At 36.0% G+C, this 22,611-nt stretch overlaps 1 protein-coding gene across 7 annotated transcripts; it reads left to right on the top strand.

Moving 5' to 3' along the window:
* Positions 1-3,807: 3,807 nt before the first annotated feature.
* Positions 3,808-22,508, top strand: DTWD1 (DTW motif tRNA-uridine aminocarboxypropyltransferase 1). Of its 7 annotated transcripts, none has more exons than XM_006735615.3 (6): positions 3,825-3,918; positions 6,336-6,386; positions 7,855-8,173; positions 12,450-12,593; positions 14,555-14,804; positions 22,192-22,508. In XM_006735615.3, exons 3-6 carry the CDS (start codon positions 7,910-7,912, stop codon positions 22,437-22,439), a joined length of 906 nt encoding a protein of 301 aa, XP_006735678.1. In that variant the 5' UTR covers positions 3,825-3,918; positions 6,336-6,386; positions 7,855-7,909; the 3' UTR covers positions 22,440-22,508. The 7 variants fall into 7 exon arrangements, with proteins under 7 accessions (XP_030886357.1, XP_006735678.1, XP_030886358.1 ...); XM_031030498.2 differs by having other exon boundaries at positions 3,826-3,918; positions 6,336-6,397; XM_081831055.1 differs by having other exon boundaries at positions 3,833-3,918; positions 6,254-6,397.
* Positions 22,509-22,611: the final 103 nt, after the last annotated feature.

Here is a 22,611-nt window from a genome sequence, read left to right on the forward strand (position 1 = left end):
TACACATACACACACACACATACACACACACATATCAGTAAGGAGATAAAAGATTTGAACAATATTTAAGTCAATCAATTTAACTTACATGACATTTACAGTACAACTATACCTTACAAGTACAGAATCCACACTCTTTTAAACTAATGGAACATAGAACATTCACCAAGATGAACCTACGCTGTACCATAAGACAAATCTCAAAAGTTACAAATAATTGAAATCATTCAGAGTATGTTCTCTGACAATAAGAGCAATAAAAGAGAAAACAGCAACAAAAGGACATCTAGAAAAATCTTAAATATTAAATAATCCATTTCTTTTTTTTAAGATTTTATTTATTTATTTGACAGAGAGAGAGCACACGCAGAGGGAATGGTAGGCAGAGGGAGATGGAGAAGCAGGCTCCCTGCCGAGCAAGGAGTCTGGAGCCCAACGTGGGACCCCATCCCAGGACTTTGAGATCATGACCTGAGCCGAAGACAGATGCTTAACCAACTGAGACATACAGGTGCCCTAAATAATCCATTTCTAAGTAAAATATGGCTCACAGAAAAAATAATAGAGAAAACTGGGGAAAATTTTCTAAAGAAAAAAGAACTGAGAATAGAATGGAGGAACTGGGGAATGTGGGGTTTTGGTGAAAAATCTAGAATAGGGCAAACTGTTGGTGCTTACCAATATGTATATGTTTCTCTACACTTCCCAGGCTTGCTTGCAGCTAAAGCGGGAGCCTTTGGAATGTGGGCAAAGTGATATATGTCACTTTTAGGGATGACCTCTGAAAGCTTTTGTATGATTTTCCATGCTTTCTTTTTTGTCAGATAAGCTGTTGGATCCAAGTCTTAGGAGACAGTAGAACCACTAAAACTGTAAAAAAGAACCCCAAATCCAAAAAACAAACAACCTGCATCCTCAAATCTAATGTTTCATCTGACTACTAACAACCTCAATGGATTTCCTGTGAGAAATAAAAGTTTATTGTATTAAACCACTGAAATGTTGGCGTTGTCTGTGACAGCAGTAAATTCATTATGGTGGTTTTTAAAAAATGGTCAAATTCTTTGATAATCTTTCGAGAAGTGTCATCTATCTATGTCCCCCCTTCTATAATCTGAACAGGCTTTAAAATATACTTATAACCAAAAGAATGTGTGAGAAGTGATACTGTGTTACTCCTTGAGACTAGGTCAGAAAATAACATGTAGTTTCTACCTTATTCATTGCAACACTTGGCTTTGGAGCACTGGGCCTAACCTAAGAAGTCTAATTATCCTGCTGCCATCCTGTGAGGAAGTTCAGGCCACATGAAGAGGCTACACATATGATCTCTGTTAGCATTCGTAGACTTCCAAGCTGAATTATCAGAGAAAAGCAGCCCCTCTGTGCCCTCCTGAACACACAATTCACGAACACAATAAAAAGGTTGTTGTAAGCCATATTTTGGAGTAAGTTCATACATAGCAATAGTAAGCCAATACTCACCTCACTTCAAGTAATAAGTGGCATCACTTGCTTTTGTAATTTGTGCACCTGAACTAAAGCTGTTAAAAAAAGAAAAGGGTGTAAATTATTTATTCTTGGCTTGGAGACTTTGCTATGGCTACTTTTCTTACCCGGAAAGCTCATCTTTCTTCCTAAAGCAGTGGCTTTCTAACTTTTTAAGGAGAAACACACAATAAGAAATACATCTTATAAACATGACACAAGGATGTGCGCGTGCATGCACGCAAACACACACACACACACACACAGATCTTCCTTGACTTATGATGGGGTTATGTTTCCATATACCCATCCTAAATTGAAAATGCATATAATACACTTAACCTACTGAATTAGGTTAGCCTAATCTGCTTTAAATGTGCTCAGAATACTTATGTTAGCCTACCACTGGGCAAAATCATCTAACACAAAGCCTATTTCATAATCAAATGTTAAATATCTCATGTAATTGAATACTGTACTAAAAGTGGCAAACAGAATGATTGTATGGGTAGAGAATAGTTCTAAGTGTATTGGTTGTTTACTCTTTTTTTATTTTTTAGATTTTATTTATTTATTTGACAGATAAAGAGACATAGCGAGAGAGGGAACACAAGCAGGGGGAGTGGGAGAGGGAGAAGCAGGCTTCTCGCTAAGATAGCCTGATGCTGGCTAGATCCCAGGACCCTGGGATCATGACCTGAGCCGAAGGCAGACGTTTAACCGACTGAGCCACCCAGGCGTCCCCTGGTTGTTTACTCTTGTGATGGCCTGGCTGATGTGGCTGCCCATTATCCCAAGAGAGTTTCATACCACGTATCACTAGTTCAGGTAAATACCAAGTCAAAACTCAAAGCATGGTTTCTACTGAATGCATATTGATTTCACACCATTATAAAGCTGAAAAATCTTAAGTCAAACCAATGTTAAGTCATGGACCATCTGTAATTTAAAACTCCATGAAGTGGGGCGCCGGGGTGGCTCAGCTGGTTAAGTGTCTGCCTTCAGCTCAGGTCATGATCCCCAACTCCTGGGATCAAGCCCCGCATCCGGCTCCCCACTCAGCAGTGAGTCTGCTTCTCCCTCTCCCTCTACTGCTCCCCTGCTTGGACTCTCTCTCAGTCAAACAAACAAATAAATAAATAAAATCTAAAAAACAAAACAAAACAAAAAACTCCATGAACTAATTCTTAACCTTCCCAAGTGCCATGCACTGACATTTTCACACTATACTAATTCATTTTTTAAAATGTGTAGTTTTGGGGCACCTGACGGGCTCAGTCTGTGGAGCTAGCAACTTTTGATCTCAGGGTTGTGAGTTTAAGCCCCACATTGGGCCTAGAGCTTATTGTAAAAAAATTAACAAAATAAAAAAAATTAAATGTGTTTTGACTCAATATATTTCCTTGCTTACAAAAGGGACCTCCACCAATGGGTCCCACACAATCCCCTTGAAAAGCACTGCTCTAAGCCATAATCATTCTCCAAAACCTTACTCAAGTCCAACCAATAAGCCTTCATTGACCCCTCCATTCTGAGCTCTTGTGAAATTCCTACAGTTTATTAGTCATGTTGTGTTTTCTGTACTACCCATTTTAACTTGATGTCCTAAGCTCCTCTAGGGCAAGCTTCGGTCCTCACATGCTAAATTCAAAGCACTCAATAAATACAATGCCATTGTGTTTCTGAATCTCACAGTTTTGAAGTGCACTCCTTAGGTTTGGATTTTCCTTGGGGTGGGGCAAGGAAAAGTGGTTTTACAATCTACCCACATACTATGCTTAATTCCAAAATGGAAAAGTGCACAAGTAGTTGCAACTCGACGTGTGTGTAGTTTTCAAGCAAACCAAAGCATCAAGATACACACAATTTTTCTGATAGCTTTCATTACTACTAGTACTCATCTTAACATAGCCATAAAAAAATAAAAGAACCAAGTTCTCACGACTAAAATAGTTCTGGAATAGGAAAAATGGAAAAGTGTTCTGTAGGATCGGCATTGTTCACCACTCTCTGCAACCACACTTTGAGAGTATACTTCCAGAGCCGCGTCCCATTTAAGGGGGCCTCCGCCAGGGTCAGAAGGGAACTCTGCCCAGGGTTGGCGGGCTGTGAGGCCCAGTCTCACCGATCGGGCCTCGCTCTCGGATCACGTCTCCCAGGACGGGGGCGACACCACCCGCCGCCAAAAGGCTGAGGCGGGACTTCCCTCTCTAACCACGCCCCGCGTCCCTCCCCGCCCGTTACTTTCGTCGCGGGACCTGCGCGGCGCCAGGCTCTAGCAACGGCCCTAGCAACGGCCGGGCTCCTCCCTCCTGTGTCTCCCGGAAAGCGCTCCGCCGCGCCCGAGCGCGACCTCGGCCGGGCGCGCGCCTCGGGCTCGGGCGGAGCGGAAGACGCGTGGAGCTGTGCGAGGACCCGCGGGCAGTGCAGGTCTGAGTCCCACTCCGATCCCTGGTGCAGGTCTCCGAGCCCCTCTGCGGACCAGTGGTCTGGCGGGAGACGTGCGACTGCAGGGAGAGGACCCTGCTTGGCCGGGCCCTAGTGGAGGTCGTGCAGGGTGTCGCCTGTGAGCGGGGCCCAGGTCCCTGGGCTCGAACGCTTGCAGTTTTTAGGGTCCTGCGTGCCCTTTGGGAAAAAGGCTTCCAAATTTTTCCTCAGAAAATTTTTTTTTTTTGCCCTAACAATCATTTTCAGTGGTTTCCGCCCTAAGGAAAGTCTGTTCTGGCAGGTAGTCCCCTAGGAACTATATTTTTTAGTGTTTGGATTGGTTTGCGGGGAATTGGTAATCACAGAACGAGAAGCTTAGTACCGCCATGCAGTGTATTTAAAATATTAAGATAGTGGTTACATAATAAGCCAAGGAGTCTGTTTCTTATGTCTAAATTGTTTCTTGGGAATGTAGGACAAGTAAAGAAGTATATTAATAGTTTAAGATGCCAATTCACGGAGTTGGATGATAAAATCTCTGCTTGAGTGAAAACCACAGCGTTTAAGGATTATTTCTGCCTAAACCCTAGTGTACCATGAAAAACTAAGGCAAGACAGTCTGCCTACCAAATGATGGGTGATGTGGGAGGGGCCATTGGTCCTGTTTGAAAAAGGTGGCACGTTGGATTTAAAAAAATGAATGTTGGACCTGTGTATATTATGTGACCTGACCAGGTTCTTAAAAATACTTGAAAAAAAAAATTTGAAGTGGGTTTTATCTAGTACTGAATTGGTCTACAATACATGGTAAGGGAGTTGTTATAGTATTCCATTGGGAGGTGACTTATACCTCGGAGTTTTTAAAACATCATTGTTTTGAGAAAAAAAACCAAAAAACAACCTGCCATGTTGCCACTCGTGCCAGGCTGCAGATGGCCCATCAAGGTGGTTTGTCAGGTCCTTCAGTAGGGAGATGCATACATATGCTTTCTTTTTCAGAATGGTTTTGATTTAATAAGTGGTTGTTGAATTCCTCCTGCTGCATAAGACACAGGGAGAGATATGTGAGATCAGTAAAGAATTCTGCTCTTGCAGAGTTGATTGCTAGGAGGGATAGCTTCACTAAAAGGCAACTCCAGACTAAAGCAGATTTTTCCATGCTAAATATGTGGAGCCAATAATAAGTGGGCAAACATAAAAAGATGTAAGAGATTGTCATAGATCATGTAAAGTCCTGACTTTGAGACTAAAAATAGAGGATTATATGCAAGGTAGAATTGATGGAACTTGGTGAGTAATTGGTTTTTTGGGGAAAGAGGGTAGAGGGGGAGTAAAAAATTAGTTTTCAACCTAAGTTGCAGAGTGATGAATGTCTCATCAAGGTAAAAATATTTATTAGTTCTTTAGGAATACATTCTTTTTATGTTTTCTAAGTAACTCCCACAACTCTACTTGTATTCCCTGCACAAATTTGATGTTAAGTATGGTTTGAAGGTTGTGAACCATCGTTTGCAACAAACTATTTGTACACATTTGAGGCAGGCTATTGGCTAGGTCAGGACAGATGCCCTTGTCATACGGTGTCAGAGACCTTTGGGGGGAGCTGTCCATGACTTACTATTTCTGGCCTCTTCTGTGTGTGGCCACCACATCCACTGGAGAGTGTATAGGTGAGGCAGGGAAAGGAGCCATAAACATTTCCCTTTCACTGCCTCATAGGTGTTTACATTTGATTTTTGTAGAGGAAGAACGTTTATATAAGGCTTCACTAATGTCCGTTTGGCTTTATGGATGGAAGGCCAAGTGAAATATAGGGGAATATTTCAGAGGCAGAGTGCACTTGGAGGGCCCTAGAAAAACTCATCAGTAGTTTTCCATTGAATGTTAGGAAACACATTGACTTTCATGACATCCCCAGGAACTGTGTCCTTCAGCCCCATTATTGCCTGAGGCCTTTGGTGGCATATGCAAACCCCCTAAATAACTATTAGAACACCCAGGAAAATGGGAGTCAGGTTGAATTAGTCCAGTCCAGTTTCTTTTTTAGGATGAGTCCCATGATGGGATAACTCAAGACTATTACAACCTAAAAATGTTTCTCTGTAAGGACCTCAGGCAACACCAGAGCAAACCCAAACCAAGACTTGGGTGCAAATTAACTACCTTCCTAAGTGCAGTAATGAGACCTCGATTGGCTTGTGACAGCTGACCTCTGGTTGCCCAGCAGGGGGTTTGTAGCTCTGATTTCTGGAGACTAATAGGATCTCTTCCCAGACTTTTAAAACTGCTCCTGTCCTTAGATTGACTGTTTGACCTTAGTCAGGATTTCTTTACCTAGATCTGTAGATGGATGCTTACAGATCTGCAAACCATCCGAAATTGTGTACAAAATATTGTGTCTGTGTATGCATTTTCTGCAGATAAGGTCCAAGACTCACATGATCTTAGAAGGATCTGAGACTCAAGAAAAGGTGACAGCTTGGTAAATTTACTTTGAATAAATTTGGCCAGTATGTTTTATTTTTTCCTTCAGTGACAAGCATTTTTTTTCTTTGCATCTTTTTATTTGGGTCTCAAGCTTACTGGGATTTACAATCTATTAAAAAACTCTTGATGAGTAATTAAATTAGTATCACTAACTTCCTGTTGGTAAATTATGTTGTATATTATGTTCCACTGGACTTTTTGTTCACTTTCTATTTGGGATACCACGAAAGAGTTTCCTGTTGGGCGCCTGGGTGGCTCAGTTGGTTAAGCGACTGCCTTCGGCTCAGGTCATGATCCTGGAGTCCCGGGATCGAGTCCCGCATCGGACTCCCTGCTCAGCAGGGAGTCTGTTTCTCCCTCTGACCCTCCCCCCTCTCATGCTCTCTCTATCTCATTCTCTCTCTCAAATAAATAAATAAAATCTTTAAAAAAAATTTTAAAAAGAAAAAGTTTCCTGTTGCAGTGACAGCATTTCTCCTGTCAGTGTTTGTACTCAAAGTGCCCGGGCCTCATAGTTAAACACCACAATGCCATAAGCTTTATAATGAGAGACTCATTTTACAGCTCTGGAATGGATATCAAATCAAAAGGGCCCCAGTCTCTTTTCTCCCTCAAAAGATACTGTGCTTACAGAGTATTCAAATAACAGTTTAGACAGACATCATTCTTCCTGGAAGAAAATATATAAGTGGGAAAGTTATTTTACTATTTTATCTCTAGAACTGAAGACTCTAAATGAATTATATTTTTAAAAAGTGGTATGAAATCTTTGAGTGAGAGGACATTAACATTGCTCTGTAAAATTTTTAAATTTATAAGATCACACTTTATTTTTCTGGGCATATATTTCACCTTTTTGGGATATTTTACAAATTGTAATTGGTAGTAGTAGATGCCTGTCCTGTTTTAATGGATGTTTAGTTGTATTTTTGTGCGTGTGATTTAAGTTAGAGAAGAATATGTCTTTTAGAACATAACCAACTAGATTTTACTGATTTCACTAGAACCTTGTACTTTCATTAGGATTCAGGTTGAGATTTGATGTCATATAACATCAGTTTAAAGTCAGAACCTACAGAGTTGAATACATTTCTGGCTGATACTAACATTAAAACATTGTATTCCTAATATAAAACAAAATAAGAGTCACTGAAAAATGGATTGTTGGTACCTAAATTTTATATTTGAAATAGTTTTTCTAAGAGAGCACCTTTTATTTTTATGGAGGGGATGACTCAGAAGGGTAATTTATTTTGAGTTTATTGCTTCTTAATTTTGTATTTTAAATTGTGCTAATTTTGTGGTTTAAAAAGCTTATTAATACTTGTTAATAAATACAAAAAACAGTATGCAGTTGTGAATTAAATTGAGTAATTTTCTTTGTGGAGACAAGGAATAAAATATTTCCTGTCTTTATTCCACCCCTCCCCCACTTTTTTTTTTCTTTTGCAGTGCACCTATGATTTATGTTTTAGAAATAGATGTTAAACTTTGGTTTGAATGAAAAATGTCTCTCAACCCACCTGTATTTCTCAAAGAAAAGGAAGAAAATAATTCAAAATTTGTAGAAATACAACACTCACAAACTGCTTCCATAGCTGCAGAAGATCCTCTTCAAAACTTACGCTTAGCATCTCAAGAAGTTCTTCATAAAGCTCAGCAAAGTGGAAGATCAAAATGTCTCAAATGTGGTGGTTCAAGAATGTTCTATTGCTATACGTGTTATGTCCCAGTTGAAAATGTACCTATTCAACAGATGCCACTTGTGAAGGTTGGTAAGAAATTTAATTATCTGAAAGTAGGAGAAGAGGTTTTAAAAAGACATCTCATATATACCTGCTGTAATATAATTGATAAGCATGATAAGTAGCATCATTATGGAAATGAATAATATTAATAGAAAATTTAATCTTATAGACTGGTAAACCTATTTGTTTTTCTTGTCTCTGGAAAAAGACACACACACTGCTAAAACACTTGGGTCTGAGATGAATGGTATAGTTTTGAAAGAAATCAATTACTTTTTCATTAATGATTATAATTCATCTAAAACATAGATGTGGCATAAACATGAATACTACAAGAGACAAGTGTATAGATTGCCTGAAGGAACTTCAAAAACTACCTCAGGACCTTGGACTTCTTTTTAAGAAAACATATCCTAAAGGAACTAGGATTGATTTTTGCTTGGGCTTTTGTAGAACGGGCTTAGTCCCATCCTACATGGAGATGGAGCTCATGTCAGTGACCAAAACTAAACTAAAATTAAAAATACTAAGACCTGGGTTGCCCAGTGGCTCAGTCGGTTGGGTGTCTGACTCTTGATTTCAGCTCAAGTTTCAATTACAGGGTTGTGAGCTCCAGCCCCACGTTGGGCTCCACACTGGGCATGGAGCCTATTTAAAAAAACAAACAAACAACTAAGACCTACTCATTAGGATATGTTATAATTTTAGTGATTTAAGCCAGATTTTAAAAAGTTGATTTGCATTGATTGCTTACCTTACATGTTTTGTTGCTTACCAAGACTACTCTTGTGTAGGTAAAAGGTCTGTAAACCATGATGTCTATGTAATCAAAGAATTTATTACATATATGTCAACTTGTCTAACATTGACATGAACTTTAGGAGTAAATCAAATAATGTATAAAATTTGCTGCCTGTTAGGACTTTGGAGAGACTAACCTCTACACATGGACACATTAGAACTTGCTAGTAAGAAAATAAGCTAAAACTATATTTAAAAATATTTAATGTGGTGATTTTAAGATTCATTTACATTTGAAGTAAAATACCTTAATACTTATATTTTGTTACTTGAATTTCAGTTTAGCTTATATGTCATCTTGGCAAGTCCAGGGTCTCCTCAGGGGTCTAAAATCACACAAGCTATTGGAAAGTTTACTGGACAAGAGAAATAAGTATGGACTCTAATCAGCTTCATAGTTACCTTAGAAAAACTGAGAGCTTGAGGAAAATAATCTTCTTTAAGTTTCCTATTATCTTGTAAGAATGTTACATTTCAAAGTATAGTTTTTGAAGTATAAACAGAATTATTCTATGTTCTGTTCATATCATAGCCACATAAAGAGAATATCCCTTTAAAAGTTTTATCTTAAGATGTATTGTGTTCAAAAGGATTGAAGATCAGAATAATAAAAGTCAGCAACATTTTATTTTCACAGAAATTTAATAATAGAGGATTATTTTCCAAATCAGTGATCTAATGTCCACTATTTAATAGAAGTGACTTAAAACACTATGCCAAGTATTTGATCAACTCTAAATGGCCTACCGGAGCATGCAGAGTTTTTAAAAGTGTTTATATTTTAATGGCCATATATGAAACTCAGTGTGTTAATATATATTAATAGTAATAAAAGCTCTATAAAGTTTTTTTCTAATTTTTACTTTATTTTTACAAATCATTCAGCATTTGCTTTTAGATAGCCTGCTTGGGAAGGGAAGACGACTACATAATGAGTAAGTGCCTCCCAAGCTTTAAATTTTAATCTACAGAATAAATTCATAAATACTGATTTTTTCATGCAGAATATGATTTTTTTTTTAATGTCATGAGAAATGCATGAGTAAAAGTAAAAGATGCTCTTGGTATTTTTAAAAGAGGAGCAAAAAAAATCATGAGGTCAAAGAAAGCTTCCTCTTTTTTAGAGTCCTAGAATTTAAAAGACTCTCTTTGGGAAAGTTAATGATCACATAGGAAAAGACTTAGGACTTCCTGCTAATGGCATTTTGATAAATTTGGCAGAAAGGTTTGGTAAATCTCCTATAGGAAATATAAGTGTTAGAGAACAGATTGATGTTCTTCATGTTTGAAAACAGAATATCTCTACTTTCTGGTGTTACTCTGTACCCTGTCATTATTTAGGAAATATCTTCCTTTAAAATGTGTGAACTAGAGCACAAACATATGTTTCCATGATTTGATCTGTGTCTGTGCTTTTGTTTCAGTGTCAGAAATTTCAGGCTTGCTCAGGGAGAACTAAAGTAGCTAGACTAGGTCCCAAGAATACTTCTTGAGCACAGATTTTGCATAATTGTCTTATACCTATAGGATTTAGTCCATAATAGGCAAGGTATGTGACATTTAAATACATGAATAACACTCAGTCCTGTGTCCTTGATATAAATGATACCCTTCAGACATAGCCAGCTGGTGAGAAATGTTGATGGTCACCTTTGGAATTTTCAGTTCTACTCATTAGCCCTGTAGGAAAGTCAGTTTTATTAGTAATAGAATACTATATCATGATGTGCTTTCTTTTTCTTCTTTCCTATCTTCCCTGGGCTAAGATAATGCTGATCTGGGACTGAGAGACCCTGGGGAAAGGGAATGTAGTGTCGAGACTGAGCATCATGAGGAAATTCTGATGTAGAGTTCAGCCAGAAGTAGACTGATGTAAAATCATTTGTGAACTGCCTACTTAAATGGTAAATTTTCTATAACTAGAAGTTGGTTTGATGATTTAAAGCAGTTGGCCCTAATTGGTCACTAGGCCTAAGTGGGGAGGGAAGGAGATAAGGGGTTTGGAACCCTAAAGTGAAAACTATTTGGGATACATTTTTATGGCCCTTCTGGGATATATACCATCCTTTTTCCACACAATCATCCAGAAAGATAAAGTATGTGCAGCTGGGATCATTCAGTAGCATGCAGCAACTACTCCTTTAAAAAACAGCTCTGGAAGTAATGATACAACAATATGGTTGAATCTCAGAATAATTATTCCAAGTGAAAGTTGTCAGATGAAAAGAGTACATACCATATTATTTCATTTATATAAAATCCTAGAAAATGCAAACCAACCTATAGTGATAACAGATCAATCATTACCTAAGGACTGCGGGTGGTAGTTGATGGGGAAAGGGGAAGGATGGAGGCACAAGAAGGCTTTTGGAGGTGACAGATATGTTCATGATCTTGATTATGGTGATGAATTCAAGGGTGTTAAAATTCATTATATTGTACACTTGAAATATGTGGAGTTTATTATACCAATTTTACCTATTTAAGCTGTTTTAAAAAAAGAAAAATAGTTTTGTACTCCAGGATAAATTTAGCTTGCCCCAGGGTAAATACCTAGAATCCTGCCTGTTAATGGGTTGGGTGGGAGCTGGAAGAGTTTGTAATAATATGTAAGTCATTTATAATCTGCAGTGAAGAATCCATCTCAGTTTCTCATATATATTTTGAGGGGGATGTGACTCAGCTTTCATTTTCATAATCATGACTGACTACAGCACTTGCACAAGTGTTACACAGGAAACTAAATCAAACTTAAGTCAGTGAAATAATAGAAAAATCTAACTCAAAAAATACAAGAGAATATTATTTTTTGCAAAGAGGCAGGATGTAATTCATAACAATTAAATAATGAAACTTTAAGGAAAATAGACAAAATGATTTTAAAGAGAGTTGATTTTTATATAAAGTGTGTACCTCCTAGACCTATTCTGTTACTTTTCCAATTGATAATTTCATTTGTGCTGTTAAAGGCCACTGATGAGAATCATGATGTTCACAACAAAGAGTGAACCCTTTGAAGGGTAATACCTTTGATCTCAAAGGATGTATAGGGAATAAAATTTTGACTTGAATTTTAGATGTGAAGCTTTTGCCCAAACTTATATTTCCTTTTATTGTGTCATAAAATTAACAATCCTAAAGTTTATAGGAATTATAAAAAATGTTCTTGACACAGATACTGAAATGAAGGAATTGGACTTAATGCCTATGTAGCGTAAATGAAAATGGCCTTGAAGCTTTGCTTTAAGAACAGATTTTATGTTAAATAAGTTGGAAATAATTATTCTATTACATGATCAACAATATTGAGGAAGAAATTTAGGTTTGCTTTATGACTCTTAGCATTCCTAATATTCTGGTTTAGAAAAGTATGCCTTTCAAATCATATTTATAGGAACTTAGTGTGAGCTTGTTATTTAAGCTTTGAAGGTCATTTTTCTTAACATAAAAATTAGAATTTTTATATTGTGTTCATTTGTCTTTTTTTTTTAATTTTAGCTTCCACTGAAGATTGATATCATTAAACATCCAAATGAAACAGATGGCAAAAGTACTGCTATACATGCAAAACTATTAGCACCTGAATCTGTAAATATTTACACATATCCTTGTATTCCAGAATATGAAGAAAAGGACCATGAAGTAGGCAACTTATTTTTTACAACTTTTCACATTGAATCTAAAAAAGAATTTTAAATTCCATCACCTTTCTGAATTTACTTGAACATAATTTAATATTTTTCTTAGTGACCTAGGGTTATCTTTATGTAGCACTAAACAATATACAATTTATTTACTTCATTGGTATCTTCAAAGATCAAATGATCTTAGATTGTTAAGGCTTTTTTGAATTTTGTCTTTCCACTTTTTATAGTTGTTCTGCATTATATCTTCAGGTTTTTACTCTTTGCCAGTATTACTGTGTCTGCTTTACTTCTCTCCTCTCCATTTTCCTCCCGATACTACATATAGATGGTCTAATTTTATACAAACTAAGAAACCATATTACAAACATTGTTGGAATTTCTCTGAAAGAAGAAAAGAAAGTCTGAATTAGAAGGATTTTCAAGAATTCTCCCTGAATTAAGAGCTTTAATACGTGGCCTTTGTAACATCTTGTGGCTGCTCAGAGGCCTTCCTTTGATCATTTCTAGATTCTAAATTGGTTTTCACATAGTTGAAATTGGTGAGATATTACTGCTCTTGTTGAAAAGTAATAGATCTCAAAAAAAAACAAGGCCTTGGGTATTTCTAAAAAAAGTATGTAAACCCTTCTAGGTTTCTTGGAGACCATTTGTTGGTGTGATTAATCTGGAAACATAATTAAAAATTAATATGTTCATTTGTTCTAGGCAGAACTTAGTTTTTCCTTTCCCATCAATATATATGTATTTATTTTTTGGTTGAGTTCATATAGAAAGTTGTTTGTAAGTGATTTCTGAGTTTTGGATCTAGGAATATATTTGTGTTTCCCTCTCTGGTCAGCAAGGTATCATTTATGTCAATTGAATAGAATACGGTGCTAGGTTCTACAAAGAGATGTGATATGCTTACAGTCCAAGAAAATTACGAAGTCCTGAACTTTGCTGATTGGGCATAGGGGAAATATAGGCACACACTGTAAATGTTTGAGAAACTTTTATAACTCTGAAGTTTTTAAATTCAAGATTTGTTCTTTTATTTTTAACTGCTTATTTTTTCATATTAAAAATGATATGTGCTCATTAAAGAAAATTTGGGAAATACAGAAAAGTATGGGAGATAAAATACCCACGATTTAACCAACATTTGTTCATTTAACAAATACTAATTGGGCACCTGCTTTGTGGCAGGAGCTGTTCAGACGTTGCAGCCTCTAACAGTGTGTAAGGTCTCAGTAAAAACATGCTGAAAGAAAGGTAGCATAATTTACAGAATTTTTCATTGAAAGATTTTTCAGTTTTAATTTTTAACTGTAATAAATATACTTTAACAGATACTCTGGTATTGTGAGTTATATTTACAATTATTTTATTAAGATAAATTCCTAAAAGTGAAATAACCAAAGGGTCTGAATATTTCAGGGCTCTTGATTTAAAGTGCCAAACTGCTTTCATGAAGAGTTATACTATTGAAACCTGATATCAGTAATGGCTATAAAGGCCCATAACACCATATCCTCACCAGCATTGACTGTATTATTTGTTTTATCTCTGCTTATTATATAGGTGAAAATTGTATTTAATTATTGAGTGCTTTTCATTGGTTCTTTTACCTGGTATCACGTACGTTGTCTTTTATGCTGTGAAATATTACAGTATTTAGTTTTTTGATTCACGATACAACTAACTTGGCTTCTGTCAAGAGGTGAATAACTTATTTTGAAGCAATACTTCTAGCTAGTATATTATGATTTTTAAATCCTAGGGAAGAGCCAAAAACTTTACCATACTTATTAAAGAAACATATAAACTTTCAAATGGCTGAAGTGCTTGTTATAGAACCTAATGCTTGTTTCTCAAGTATTCAACATGTTTGTTTCTCTTAAAGTTTTAAGAGTGTCAGAATTTATTCATTTTGAAGATCATAACAGCGCACTACTAACTTAGGTTTCTTTGCTTTAGGTTGCACTTGTTTTTCCTGGACCTAAGTCTGTCTCAGTAAAAGACATTTCTTTTCATCTGCAAAAAAGGATTCAAAATAATGTTAAAGGCAAAAATGATGACCCTGACAAGCCATTTATTAAACGCAAGAAAACTGAAGAACAGGATTTGAATGACAGCAACGGCCAAGACACAACACTGAAAAAAATTATATTTATAGATAGCACCTGGAACCAAACAAACAAAATATTCACTGATGAAAGACTTCAAGGTAAAAAAATAAAATTTTTGTGGATTGTTCCTTCCCCCAACTTTCATTTCAAATACTTCAAACATGCAGATATATTGGAAGAATTGCATCATATACTCGTACATTTTGCCACATTTGTTTTATTTCTCTGTTACATGTATGTGTATACTTAGATATTATATACATTTTTGGTTGAACCACTTGAAAGTAAGTTGCAGGCTTTGCAATACTTCACCCTTAAATATCTAACTGCACATCTTTTAAGAATAATTGCATAATCGTAATGCCATTATCACTCTGGGAAAATTAACAGAAGTTCTAATATCTAATACAGTCCATATTTACATTTCCCTAATTGTTCCAAAAATATCTTTTGTAGCTTTTTTCTTCTGATTCAGCATGTAAGCTTACATTCTATGTAGTTATTATATCCCTTCAGTCTCTTAATGTAGAGCAGTCCCCTGTTTTTGTTTTCTTGACTTAGACTTGTTGAAGAGGACAGGTCAGTTGTCTGAATGCTTCATCATGATTTGATTCAGTTTAGTGTTTTTGTAAGGATACTTAGAGATAAGGATCAATCTAGGGTTGTCCATGACAATTCCAGTTTACACCTATTGTTTTGGTATAATTATTAATAGCATTCCCTTTCAGTCTTAGAAATGTAGCTGTTTAGGGCACCTGGGTGGCTCAGTTGGTTAAGCGACTGCCTTCGGCTCAGGTCATGATCCTGGAGTCCCTGGATCAAGTCCCGCATCGGGCTCCCTGCTCAGCAGGGAATCTGCTTCGCCCTCTGACCCTCCCCTCTCTCATGTGCTCTCTCATTCTCATTCTCTCTCTCTCAAATAAATAGATAAAATCTTAAAAAAAAAGAGAAATGTAGCTGTTTAGCTGATAAATTATATGATTACCCTGTTCATAGGTAAAGTTGTATACTTATTGCATCAAATCAGGAGGCATATAATGTAAGTTTCATTACTGGTAATAACTTTAATTATTTGATTAAAGTGGTGATTGCCAGATCTCTCTATTATAAAAGTTCATTTCTTCTTTGAAACGAGTAGTAATCTTTGGAGTGATGCTTTGAGACTGTGAACTATCTATTTCCCAGCTGCTTTTCACTGAGTGGTTTTAGTATTTATTGATGATTTGCCTAAATCAGCAAATACATTGAGGATTGCAAAATGATGACATTTTAAAGTATTATTTCTTTTATATTTGTTAGCTGGCATTCTTATGTAAAGAGCTCTTCTCCCCTCTCCCCCCCTTTTTCTTTTCTCCTGCCCCTTTTTGAGGTCACTATGGGTTTATAGATTTCCTTTTAGTTCATCATATGTAATATGCTGTGATTGTATTCTTTTTGATGTCTAAATTGTCTCAAATTTTGCCAGTGGGAGCCCTTCAAGTCCTCTGTGGCATGGCCTCATTAGTCTTTGTGGTACAACAGGATGTCCCAAGTTCACGTGTACTTTTTTCCTGCCCCAGACATAGAGCCAATGATTATGCAAAGGAGCTGTGGTTCTTTTTAGTGGGGAGTGGTATTAGAAACCAAGATCTGGTAAATTTATTACAACTTGGATGTCATTGCTTCAGTGGATAGAGCCAAGGAAAATAGATATATATCATGAGTTCACATGGATAGTTCCAATTCCAAGATTTAATATTACAGGGATTTTCTTTTGTTTTATCTTTGTACTCTCTTAGAGTGAAAAGTTCAGTTCCTAATAAAATGGTTTAAAAGAGTTGCTTTGCTTGCCCAAGTAGCACAACTAGTAATATGAAGAACAGAAACTCATGTTACCTCTCTTGTTTACTTGCACCTTACTCAGTTCTTCAGGCTTTTCCAGTAGTTTCTCTAAAAACGTTAGATATATTTCTAGCTCTTGATGGCCTTGTATGTGTACCATGTATGATTAGAAGGCAAGAGAGCTACCCGGTTGGTTTTAGGTGGTTGCCAAAATAGAGCTTTTCTCAGGCTGTTGTTAAAAATGCACTTCACATAGAAGAGAAAGTTTATGACACTTTTTGGAGTTTAACTTGTAGTAAGTAATCCCAAACTAAAGTTAGTGACAATACTAGATTTAGTTTAATATGCATAGTTCATACCTCTGAGGTCAACATACCTGTTAGTTAGTAAGTCATTCTATCGTGTATATGTTTCTGTGTTTGTATGTGAGAAAGATAGGCAGAAAGATACAGACAGAGAAAGTGTGTGTGTGTGTACATGTATGTGTGTGTGTGAGAGAGAGAGAGACAGTGGGGAGGAGGAATGTGGGAGGGAGAGAGAGAAACTACAGAGCATAAGACCTGGAAGAACCTTTTGCTGATGTTTAATAGAGAGATGGAACCCTAAGGCCCTGCTGTTTGGAGTACTACCTGCCAATATTACCTTGGATGGTTACAGCACCAACTTATTCCTCAGTTTGAAGATTTTTTCTGAGCCACTCTCTTTATAATTACCATATATGGTAATTGAAAGGATCAAATGAAAGAACATGAGTGAGAACAGTAGAAAAAACTGTAAAAGGAATTATTGAGGCACAATTCAAAATCTGTTTTCAGAGTGTTCATATTTGAGCTTAAGGCTTAAAATCAGATTTGGAAAAATTTCTGTTATTCCTTCCCAGATCACATAGTAAGTATCATATATTTCAATTCTGTGCTATATGAAAATTTTTAAAAGGGATTTCTTAATTCCTTCAAAATCATGAAATAAACAGATTCAGTGTTCTCTGCATGTCCTACTTCAACCCCTACCCCTTCTGGCTCCTTATTGCACCATAGGGAGTATTTGGGGCTCTGCACATATTTATAGCCTCTGTATATGTGAAATACCAGTTTCCAGATAAACCAAGTTATTTCCTCAAGAAACAACCCATGTTTGCTATAAATCATTGCCTTTAGGTTTTAAAACATTTTATCATTTGATGGGATTAAGCTAAACCAGCTCTAAACCTCAGATAAAACCCTCAAATGTAATGTATTGGAAGTTGTGTTTCTGTTATCTTATGAATGCTGAGGTTAAGAATCCCCTTAACAATGTGAAAACATACTGTTTTGCCACATTTTACAGAGAAATAGCTCTGAATGTTTTACTGCTGCTAAAATAAAACACTTGAAGGTTGACTGTATAATTAATCATAAAAAGTGAAGAGTGACATAACATTCTTGAAGATTGACTGTAGGAAGCCTTGGGAGGACATGGTAGGGAAGGATGGTCTCTTTTTGTTGGGGAGGCAGTCCAAATGATAAAAATGGCATTATATTGTAATTTGTTTTAGAAATTAGCCAGCTTTCTCCCTTCATTTTGACTACATTGATAAAATGTTTAAAGTGACTGCTTTTTTCCGATTAAAGGTATTGCCTGAACTGTACTCAGTGTGTCTGTGAGTGCAGCATCATATACTGCCTCATTCAGTCCTCCCAGCAACAGTATGAGAATGGCTCAAGATTTTTATTCTCATTCTTCAGTTGAAGAAATTCAGGCAATAATTTTGAAGAGAAAACCATTTATAATTATCTGCTTTAAAGTTCTACTGCTAAAAAATTTGCTGAATTCATCATAAAGTTATTGATTCCCAGAAATGCTAGCAAAAGAATTTTTTAATGTATGTGTTGAACTTTTAAAAATAAATCCTATGCCTGTGTATTTCAGTGTGTTTTAAAAGGTTCTGTATACTTGCAAGCAAATCTTTAAAGCAGGATGGATTAGTGGTAATAATCACTAAATCTTGATTTTTATTTTTAACATTTTAGAACATATTAGGTGTTTCAGAAACTGGCACCATTTAACAGTTACTCTTTTTTTTTTTTAGAAATTGCATGTGCTGTCAAATCCTATGTTAAGATTTTAATTATACTAATTACTTAGAACATTTTCAGATGTCTCCCTTTACTTCTTGGATATAATTAACAATTAATACAAATAGTTCAAAAGGGTTTGGTTTGGGTTCTTACAACTTTTGTGTATCTTTGAATCAAAATTATTCAAATTGAAATATTTTCAAAATACATAGATAGAATACTTTAAATCTTTTATGATTTGTCCATTTATTCAGAAATATTTGTTGAACACCTGTTCCTGGACAGGTGGTGTCCTAGACTGGAGGATATGAAGGAGAATAAAGCAATATCTCTACCTTCCAGTTGATCACAATGGCTGTTAGTTAGGGTTGTGTTTCACCACATGAAACAGAAACCCAGATAGAATCTGAAAACAAATAGTGGGTTTACTTTTTACAGGTTCAAGTCCAGAAATGGGTAGTCCAAAGCTGTTACAAAAACTTCACAATGCCTGTAAGGACTCAGACTCGTTCTGTTTTCTTCCTCCATCACTTTCACCCTCACACTTGTAAGATAGCCGCTAGGTCCCGAGACATCCCATATATATTGCAGGCAAGACAAAGGATAAAGGGCAATATGTATATGCCCACTGAGTCTGGCTCTTTCATTAAAAAAGAAGTATAATAATAATAATAGCTTTCTTGGAATTTCCACCTAGGAGATTGCAGTTTTCCTTTCTTTGGCCAGAATGGTTCACCTGACCACTCTGGCTATAAATAAAGCTGGGAAATTGTTTTTAGCTGGACACGTGCCACACTGAACAGGATTGAGTTTGTTAATACTGAGAGAAGGGGAAAATGAATATTGAGAAGACAGTGGACATTGTCTGCCATGTAATCTGTTGTGGGAGGCAGGCGGGTAAGCAGGTAAAAAAATTCAATAAGTTTTGGATACAGTGGTAGCATTGAGGAGACACAACCCTGCTCTACCTAGAATCCCTGGATGGATTAACTGTTTCTGTTGAAATCTTGATGGGTAAAGGGCTAAGGGTTGGGCATTTCAGACAAAGGGAATGACATATACACAAATATACAAAAACATCATTTTGCATTCAGGAGACTGAAAAAATTGAATAAGGTGTAGAATGTGTACATACATGAGAATGGTAGGAGAAGCAACTGAAGGAATACAAATTATGAATGCCCTTGAATATCATGCCTGAGAATTTGGTCTTTTTTTCCACAGGTGCTGTGGCAGCATTAGAGAATTTAATGCGAGACATTGACATGATTAGATTTAGATTTATGTTGTAAGCCTAATGGAAAGAATAGGGCCAGGACCTGACTTCTAGCTCCAGTTCTGCCATAAATAGGCAAAGGTGCTTTTTATATTACTTTTTAAACTAAATTATGATACATGTGAAAGAATATATATGATATAATGTTATAGCACATAGTGAGATAATAAATAAGAACCCAAGCACCAGAGTTGTACTGGTAACTTTTATCTACCTATGTTCTCCCCTCTGCCACTCTACTTCTTCCCCCCCAACAGAGTTAACTGTTCTCCTGAATTATGTTTTTATCATTCCTTTGTGTTTTATTAAATACATCTATTTTCATAATCATTTTATTACTTAGTTTTCTTTATTTTGACCTGCATGTTGTATTCCTGGGGACCTAAAATCTAAAGTCACCATTTTATTTCTAAGGTTTGTCCATGTTGTTATATGATTAGCTATAGTTTATTCATTTTCACTGCTGTATAATATCTGACTGTGTGAATATACTACAGTTTATCCAGTCTCCTGTTTATGAAACACTTGAGCTGTTTCTAGTTTTTGCACTTAAAAATAGTGCACCTACGAACATTCTTATGCAGGTACAAGGTTCCTTTAGGAAACATGCCTAGACTTGGAATTGTTGGGGAATGCTCACTTCTCCAAGATAATGCCAATTGTCTTCCAAAGTATGGGTATATAAACTTACACACCCGTCATTAATGTATAAGAGTCCCCATTGATCCATGATGCCTCCTACCTTGGTATTGTCAAATATTTGATTTTTGCCAATATAGTGGATATAAAGTGGGGTCTCATTGTAATCATAATTTGCCTTTCCTTAATTAATAATTGGATTGAGTATCATTTTCTTTACTTATTTGGTCACATATGTCCTATTCTGTGAAATACCTGTGTATTTTTCTAGTGTTTTTTTTTTAAAGATTTTTTATTTTATTATTTATTTGACAGAGAGAGACACAGTGAAAGAGGGAACATAAGCAGGGGGAGCGGGAGAGGGAGAAGCAGGCTTCCCGCAGAGCAGGGAGCCCAATGTGGGGCTCGATCCCAGGACCCTGGGATCATGACCTGAACCGAAGGCAGACGCTTAACAACTGAGCCACCCAGGCACCCCTCTAGTGTTTTTTTAATTGATTTTTGTAGGAATTCTTTATATCTACTAGAATATAAATAGTAATGTTTTGAAATATCTTCTTGCAGTTTATGACTCATCTTTTAAATTTCTTTATTGTGTATTTATTCTGCTTGAGATACATTATTTCATGTATCTGTGACTTTGCATTTTTAAAAATAGTCTCTGGAAAAGTCATAGGCATTATCTCTTTATATGCTATCTCTTCTCCATTCTCTTTGTTCTCTTTCCTTGGGAGTCCTATTAGACATTGGATCCTCCTTATATCTTAAAATCTTAATTTTTTATAGTATTTATTTCGTGTCCCTCTGCTGCATTTCTGAAGTAGCTTTTAGGTTAAGGAGAGGTGTGATAGTAGGAAATCATTGGTAACTCAGAGGTTCCAAATCTTAGTAAAGAGGCTAATTTTAATACTATCTTCTCCCTTTTATTTCTCACTTTAAAATAAATATACTTTTTTAAAAAGTATAGCAAAATAAATATAATGTGAGCCTAAGTACTGGCCTAAGGCTCTAAAAGCATTTTGGGTTTGTATGTTAACATCTGAGTTTTAAGAAATGAGAGTACTGTTCTGTGATTTCATGAATAATTTCCTCTTTAAATGCACAGGAGTAAGGCATTCTAGCCGACTGTGTCATTGAGGTCTCACTCAACAAATGTGGCAGAGCTAAGGAAACAACTCTAGGGTACTCTGTTCGTGAAGATATAGCTAAAAAGTGATAGTCCAGAAATAAACTTTTAACCATATTAAGAGCCATTAACCTGCCTCTCTCTTTTCCGTGAGTTTTATAATGATGTTTTAAATGTCAGGTCATCAAGGAAATGTAACCCTTCTGAATATTGGTGAATTTAGTCCTGTCACTGGTTAAAGTAAAAAAAGACACTGGTGAATAGAAGATAGAAAGAGGTGAACATCTTAATTGGTAACTACTTTTAACTCGTGGTTGCAAGTTCTAAGATTTATAGATAAATAACTGTCATATAGAAGATTTTGTTCTGTGTTTTATATTGCTTCTGTATATGCCTTAATGCATTTAAGAAAATATTCTATTTGGAATTGGGATTGAAGGAACTCATCTGTACTCTTAAAAGAACCCTTTTTTTAATTCTTAAAATAATTAAGAGAACTTATCATTGTGCCAGACTCTGTGGTTAAGAAGAAATATTTATACTTTTTTTTAATTTGTTTTTGGCAGGATTGTTACAAGTTGAGTTGAAAACAAGAAAAACTTGCTTTTGGCGCCATCAAAAAGGAAAGCCAGATACCTTCCTTTCCACAATTGAAGCCATTTACTATTTTCTGGTAGACTACCATACTGATATATTAAAAGAGAAATACCAAGGACAATATGACAATCTCTTATTTTTCTACTCTTTTATGTACCAGTTGATAAAGAATGCCAAATGCTCTGGAGACAAGGAAACAAGAAAACTTATCCATTAGTTTTTAAGAAGCTACTTATGTCATTTTATTTTGCTAAAAATCAATAAACCTGTAATTGTGCTTTGTTTATTCTTAGGAAATATTAATGTATAGTGTCTGTAAGACCACTTGAAAAAATAAGGTTTCATTCATTTATCTCATTTTTTTAAAGGGAATTATTTCTAAAGGAATT

The sequence above is a fragment of the Leptonychotes weddellii genome, chromosome 9, assembly GCF_054177405.1.
Source record: "Leptonychotes weddellii isolate Sample4059 chromosome 9, ASM5417740v2, whole genome shotgun sequence".
Classification (NCBI taxonomy): Eukaryota; Metazoa; Chordata; class Mammalia; order Carnivora; family Phocidae; genus Leptonychotes; species Leptonychotes weddellii.

Coding starts and splice junctions, on each gene's coding strand:
- DTWD1 (XM_031030497.2), top strand. CDS start 7,910: ATGTCTCTCAACCCACCTGTATTTCTCAAAGAAAAGGAAGAAAATAAT. Junction 12,594..14,554: donor ATGAAGAAAAGGACCATGAA/GTAGGCAACTTA, acceptor TCTTTGCTTTAG/GTTGCACTTGTTTTTCCTGG. Junction 14,805..22,191: donor CACTGATGAAAGACTTCAAG/GTAAAAAAATAA, acceptor TGTTTTTGGCAG/GATTGTTACAAGTTGAGTTG.